We start from the raw sequence: 7,669 nt of genomic DNA, 5'->3' as shown, positions 1-7,669 counted from the left end.
CCCCCCCATTAAAGTTTCGTTTTTGTAAATTTCTCTTGTTTGTTTTTCAGTGACTAATATAATAAATTAAAATATAGTAAATTTAAATGTTTTGTTTTAAATCTAAGTTTATGTCTTTGTATTCTTTCAGGATTCAAGTGCATATTATTCTAAGGATGTAAATTACAACATGCATGGAATGTGTGATTCTAAATCTTTGTATGTTCAAACTAAGTCATGGGAGTCCATTTTCTGGATCAGTTGATGTAACAAAAAAAAAAACTTAACTGTTTTTTTAACCTTTCATTGTAAATAATTTTACTTTTGATTAGAATTTTCAAACAGTTTATCCTTTTTTTTCTAGACTAGAAAAATAAGTACCCATATAAATTAAAACATGTTGAGTATCCAAAACAAATAATACACCTGAACCTAGGATTAAAATTAGTTGTTTGCTTTCTTAAATTGTGCTACAAAATAGGAAGCTGAAAAACAAAACTAACTCATTAATTTCTTTTTAAGCCTTAAAACTTGTTTGTCAAAAGGAATATAAGCACCTTCACCTTTTGTAGTTTCTATGAAACATGAATTAGACAAACTTATAGAAAAAATGTGACTGGACATGCAAGTGCACAAAATGTGTTGAAAAAAAACATGTGTGTAACTTCATGTACATTGAAACGTACACAGAAGTAATTCAGTTATGAGCAATAGTTATAGCTTTGAGTGAGTTCCAATACCATTGTAGAAGCAGAAGGTAATTTCTATAGATGTGTGTGTGTGTGTATTAACACTAACATTTTCATTTTAAAGAGTTGATTCATTCCAGTTCCTTGTACAAAGTTCAAACAGGAACAGTTAAATGTTCCAACTACCAGTAACATTGAAGGGAAGAGTACAGGTTCTGCATTATTGTAAAAAAAAAGTAGGTTCATCAAAATTAAGTATTAATTTTGCGGTCTTCAAAGGTCATAACATGGCTTGACTGTGTCTTTTGATACAAAAGTAGCATTTAAGATTTTCATGAGTGGCCAATTTTAATTTCAACCAACGTAATGCTTTGCACTTAACTGGATATGGAAATTGTGTGTATTCATGTGTACTTGTCTGTGAATGTGGTAACTATACTGGGACATGCATACTTGTTCATTCATTGTGCGTAAAGCGTGCAGGTATTTTACTTTCATAGTGCTTGAGAAAAAGTAAATTATTTTATTCTGTAGGAAGCTTTATGGAGATGATTTTAAGGTCTGAATCTGCCATTTTGAGTTTCTCTGGTTAAAGATGTGTGTAACTGAGTTGGTTACTTGTACTTAAGTGAACTTGTTAAAGTTACTAGTCAGTGTGCAATATTGGTGTATTGGAGATAGTAAATATCAGTTTTACAATCAAATATTTTCAGAAGCAATAATTACTAATAGTCAGTTTGAAATGGACAAAACTCATTTCACTGTTTATTTGCAGTTATAGTTTCAATAATTAATTAGAATGTCAGTCTGAAATGGTATGAAGGAATTTATGAATGAAGTCTTTACCTTGCTACTTTTTGATTTCTGTATACGTTTTTTCTATCAATTTTAAAGTAACCAATATGGCCAGTTCCACACAAGATTTGTGTACACTGATTTAATGGAGTTGAGCAAACTAATTTCATTTTTCCAGTCTGTTAAGTGGTCAAAGCAATAGTTTAAAATTAAGTATAGAAAAGTAACTCTGCTCATTTTTCATCATGTTTAAATCTAACAGTCAGTTCTTAGGCTAGGAATGATTTTAATTTTAGGCACTTTAGTAAACTTGGCTATAGCACTGCATGTTTCCATCTTTATACATGTAGCTTCTATCTTAGGGTTAAGAGCAAATGAAGGCTGGTTATTGTCTGGTGGTTAATGTGCCTAGACTGTCAATGGAAGGGTACATGTCTCATAACCGTTTAATTAAAAAAAAAACAAAAAAAAACTTGGAATCATGGGTGAAATACTGCTGTTTTATCAGACAAAAATAGACCAAGGAGTTGGTGATGGGAGCTACCATCTAGCTATCTTTTCTCTAGCTTGTTCAAAATTAGAAATGGCTGTGTCCTTGTGCAACTATGAACAGATGTTCTAAATGAATGGTAACAATGAAATTATTTAACATTTTGTACTCAACATTCAACTTCTACATATATACATGTAGTTGGGTTTGTTTAATTTTTTTTAACTATTAGGTTACTAAATACACTTTTTTTAAAGAATCTTGGTCTTGTTTTAATTTTTATGCGGATGAATAACTCTTCCAAAAAAATTTAGTCCAGTGAATATAATTCACCATTTTTATCTTTCTTATTTAGGAACCGCACAAACAAAGTTCAAGTCAGCAATGTGCCCAGTCATGTGCAATGGGAGGAGATCAAAAGGTTGTTGTCAACATTTGGTAATATTCATCACTGTGATCAAGGTAGATGAACAAGTTAATTGTTTCGGCTGCTATGAAAATTTCCTTACTTGCATATTTCACACTCACTACTCTAACTTGTATTTTTAGGATGAATATCACTGTATAAGAGATGTTTCTGTAATGATTGACACTGTAACTAAATTGTTACTGGCCTACTAGCGTATTTTATTACAAACATGTTAAAAAAACAATACTTTACCTGGCATAGCCTATTAGTATTATTGGGCAAGGTTTTTAACTTCTTACCATGGAAGGGTTGTCAGAAGCTAAATATAATGATCTTTGTATGAAAACTCTTCTGTGCTAATCTGAAAATTGCTAACCAAAATGGAAAAATATGTTAGTAACAAGATTGTTCAAAAGAATTATAATCATAGAAGTTATCTTTGAAAAAATTTGAAGTAGCTTTGGTGTTAGTTAAGTTTGATGTAATTAAGCTTTTAATTCCTAGGGAAGTACTGTTAGAAGTCTTGTTTAAAATGAATAAACCTACTTTAAAAGCATTCAGTCTTGTGGTGCATTGTGCTCTGGGAACATGTAAAGAATTGTGTTACTACCTAGTGTAAGTAAAGAAACAAAAAAAACTGAAACATGGGAGGTTAGTGTATATATACTACCTTATATTAAATGTAATGAAAGAAATGTAGGAAAAAGTTACAACAAATACCTTTGCCATAGACACTTGTAACTTTTCCCAATATTTATTTCACTACTTTTCCATGTCTTACATTCTTTTTTTGCAGTGTTTTACACTAAATGTAAGCTCTATCTATAACTAAAGTATTTAGCTTTAAGCCTTCAAATGATTTAAGTTATGCTGTATTGAACTAAATGGTAAATTTGGATAAGTATTTTACATTTTTTTTAATCTTACTTAATACAACTGCATTCCATGTGTGCAGACAAAACATTCCAGACTATCAGTCTCCCGGTGTTCCAGGTGACATCCTTTGGTTACCAGATGTTTTAAAACACATCTGTCAGTCTCCCATTGTGTCATAGATGGCTTCTTTTTATTTTCTAGAACTTGAATGGAAAGAAATTTGTCCCTGAGAAAGTTCTGGGAATTGGTTTAAAAAAAAAAACAACCTATTTTTAACAATTTATGAACAAATTGAAAGCAACTGTGTGATCTAGTTTATTTTCTTAATACGAGAACTTTTGCAGAAAAATAATCCCCTTTACACTGTAAATAACAGTATTCAAGACTTGAAGAATAAATTGTATGATTTATTTTGCAGCTGTAATCAAACAGACCATATTCCTGGTGTTACCTTGTATTAGTGCCGGATAATTTATCCTAACAAATCCATTATACAATAACTATTATCTTACCTTCTAGAAGTCCTTTTAGGATTCACAACTTTTTCTTTTAAATACAATGACGGTTCCTAAACTGGAGCCTCCCAGTAGGTCAGCAGTATCATGCTTACACTGCAAAAAATAATAATTTAATACTTGTGATGGGTGCAGCAAAAGATTGCCCATTATGTAGCTTTGTGCTTAATAACAAACCTAAACTGGAAGGTTCAGTGACTAAATGATTATCCTTATTTCTACAATGTCTACATTGGATGAATAATCCAATATATGCAACAAAGAATTAAAAATCATTTATAATTATTGAAATACTACTGAATGTACAAGTATGTTGTTTGAATTAAAAAAAAAGTGGCTTAATATTCTGTTTTTAGTACAAAGTGGCATGTTCCAAGATCTTCTTTTGATGTTTATAATACTTACTTCCTTTACACCTTCCAACTACTATAAATATTGCTCAAATTTTTATATCCAAAACTCAAATGAGCTATTTGAGTTGAATATTGATCAGCTTTGATTAATGCTGTATGAATTTACTACTATTTCTAGATAACATTTTGTTGTTGTAGAAGTGCAGGTAAAGTGACATCCACAGTTCACTTACACTTCCCTTTTTCTTTAGTGATTTTTGTATTGTTTTTTTAAATGTATTTTTGAGTATTATAGTATTTTATGAAACCACCAGTGAGGTACTGTTGTAAAATTAATTATTCTGATATTAATCTAATTGCAAAAGACTTGTTAAGGAAAATCTTACTAGTTTAAGGAATACTTGAATTGTTGTTTGATATACATGCATATTTTAAAAAAATTGAGTACATGGTATAAGGTTTAATATTTATGTTAGTTAATAACTCTTCATGTTACAGGTCCAGCTAAATCAGAAAGTGCATACAGTGTCTTTGTAACATATGAAACTCAAGATCAAGCTCAACAGTGAGTAAAACCAATTTATACAGACAAAATTTAAAATTTGTCGTATTCAAAGTCTTAACTTACCCAACTTCTGTAAATTGATTAAGATTCTCGCAACTAAATCCCATTGATCAGAATAAAACTATTTTGCCATTATAACTAACCTGTACTTTTTTAGTGTAAATATGAAACGTTTTCAAACCTTTTGCAATAAACTTAGAATGCTAGTATAATTCAAGTGTTATGTGCTCGTAGTAACTAGTATCGGTGAGCAAACTGTTGTTTGTAATAATCAAACTTGAAGTTTTTCAGAAGTTAAAAAAAAAACGTTCTTTGCTTCAAATGTAATACTTAAACCGTGCTTGGTTCTGAATATTCATGTCAGTAAACGTATTTCGAAAACTTGTGTTAGTTAATTAAATCTCCTCCAGAGCTTCTGCTGACCTCATGTGTTTAAACAGCCAATCAATGTGCTTGAATTGGTTAAGGAAGTGTCAGTTGTTCCCATTGTTCTGACACAATAAGGGGGCCTTGTTTTTTTTAAACATGCTGAACTTCTAGCTGTAAGTATTATTAATAGATCATTGGATTATTGTTCAATCTAATCTTAAGAAAAAGTTATTTGTATCCATTTGTTAATGTAAGTTAGTTTGAATAGTTTATTGTAATTTTAATTGGTTTAGTTATAGTTGGACCCTTAAGTTGCACACTAAACAAAAGGGAAATATTCCTAAGGCACTAGATTGTTTTGTATTTATAACAATAGCCTAACTTGGTATAAATTAGAAATTTAGCTGTAGAGGTCTGCACACAAGTTTTTAAATTAGAAAATTTTGTCTTACTCCCTCTTAAAGTGAAATGAGAAAGGTGTATAGTTTTTTTCCTTTGAAAAATGTTGTATAAACAAGTGTCATTGGAAAACATGTAACATTTATAAAGTATTTACAAAGTTCTTTAAGTTTACTCAGTAAGCTGTTTTATTTAATGGTTTTAATTTTATATTTATATTTTTGTGCTGATGACAAAAACAAATTCAACTTTCAGAGCTTTTGCACAGTTAAATGGATACGAGGTTGGAGGATCACCACTCAAGGTTGATTTTATCATGGATCAGAACAGAGTTAACCGGGGAGGTCGTAATGGTGGGCGCATGCCATACAACAACTCTGCCTATTCAGGGAATTCTGCCCCCATACGTTCCATAGACTTTCCCTTCAGGTAAGAAAATCTAATCTTTTCTCTGCCATGTGTAAATGAAATTGTGTAATCCCACAATAAGTATAAATAATTAAATAAATAAAGATATTAGTATATAATATATCTGCATAGTAACGAGGTTAAAAAAAAACAACAACGTATGTTTAAATAGTCTTAATATAAAATAACCCTGTAACCTGGGTGATTTCAAAAGATGGACCATACTTCTTTGGGGGCAAACAGTTTGTTTTTGAAGAAAGTCCATAGTAATGAACATTGTTCTCTATACGTTGAATACATTTATTTCATATTGTTTAATATTAGATATGTTCTTAAGAAAAAACCACGTGATATTTTGGCACTCAAATTGCTAAAACAACTTTAAAATATTTACACTCTGAGTTTCAGCTGGTTTTATGGTTTAGTAGTTCTTAAATTCATATAATTACTATTCATGTTTTGACATTTACTAATTTTGTACATTTTATATTTATTGCTGCTACCATCTCCCCTACTTAGTTGTCGTTAGTCAAGACTAAACTGGAATTTCTAAACCTTAATTTGGAATCTCTTGCTCAAGTATTTAAAGAGTATTCATAAAAACAAGTTACTTAACTCCTAAACCCATGATGTTTTTCTTTATCAAATTATCTTTATAGGAGCCAGCAGGTATTAACAATGGCATTAAGAACACAACCTGATTGCAGTTATTATTTTTCACTGCTTGTTCTATTTGGCATAGTTTTAATTTCTCATTCAACATTTAAAGAGGTCAAAAATCTTAAATTCTTTAATCTTGAATACTTAATTATATGAGCAGTGGAAACTTGACATACCAAGCTGAGGTAAATGTTAGTAGTATATGTATACATTGCATGACATCTTATGAAATAATGTTCATTCAGTTTTAGAACACAAGTTTTAATCGGTCAATAAATGTTAAACAGTGGCACTCTATAACTTCTTTTAGCAGTGTAATCCAATGTAACTAAAATTAAATTAATGTTAAAAAAAATTTGGAGAGAGAACAATTAAGCTTTTGTTCCTCAATTTCAAAAACCTATTGTGTGAAACCAGTCTTGGATTTGTCTGTGATGGCCATGCCAAGGTAGATAGTTGGCATTGTAATAGGTGTAATTTTACTTTAACTTGGTATCATTAATTTCACTTTCTGTGTATAAAATGACAGTAATTTCTAGTATAAGGCAATTAAAGTTTATAGCAGTATTTTTTTTTAAACAACAAATACTGTTTGAGTGGACAGTTAATTATGATTTGCCTCTTGCGTTGAATATTAAATGAATCATCCAGTTTTATTTATGGGAAAGTTGTTGAGCTTGTTAAAGTAGCACGTCTATTGATGTCAACCTTTAGGACAGCATAAAAATGTTAAATATACACCATAAGTTAATTAGGAAAAGATTAAACAAAAAAAAAACTGCACAAAGTATCACAACTTTCTATTAAATTAACGTTTTGTTTCCAATTGAATTGCAATTTATTGGAAACATCTGTAGACTATCTGCCTTTAAATATTAATTTTATGAAATATTTTCCTATTACTGTGAAATGTATTCCGGTACTTTCTGAGTTATGGAACTGTCCATCTTATTTGGCTAGGCTTATGAAATTTGTCCCAATAATTGTGGTATGACATTTGATTAACTATGTGAAAGATACTTGTAATACTGACATGAGCATCTCAAAGAACACTCAAGTCATCTCAACTAATGTATACTTTCGGTGACGAGGAACCCACTTTGAGTCTAATAATGGCTGGAGACGGCTTGAATGGGTAATGAAGAAAAACTTTAATATAAGT

At 30.3% G+C, this 7,669-nt stretch overlaps 1 protein-coding gene across 4 annotated transcripts in view; it reads left to right on the top strand.

Annotated features, from left to right (window-relative positions):
- The window catches only part of LOC106462093 (insulin-like growth factor 2 mRNA-binding protein 1), a 47,788-nt gene that overhangs the window by 29,834 nt on the left and 10,285 nt on the right, over positions 1–7,669 (top strand). For all 4 annotated transcript variants that reach the window (XM_022389229.1, XM_013921978.2, XM_022389226.1 and 1 more), the window contains 3 exons: positions 2,309–2,415; positions 4,605–4,671; positions 5,695–5,868. In XM_022389229.1, coding sequence (XP_022244937.1) covers positions 2,309–2,415; positions 4,605–4,671; positions 5,695–5,868 — 348 coding nt within the window. The remainder of the gene's footprint in view (positions 1–2,308; positions 2,416–4,604; positions 4,672–5,694; positions 5,869–7,669) is intronic.

This window comes from Limulus polyphemus, unplaced genomic scaffold (assembly GCF_000517525.1).
Source record: "Limulus polyphemus unplaced genomic scaffold, Limulus_polyphemus-2.1.2 Scaffold1091, whole genome shotgun sequence".
In the NCBI taxonomy this organism is placed as follows: Eukaryota; Metazoa; Arthropoda; class Merostomata; order Xiphosura; family Limulidae; genus Limulus; species Limulus polyphemus.
Note: the sequence above shows the minus strand (reverse complement) of the source record. Positions and strands in the feature narration are given on the sequence as shown.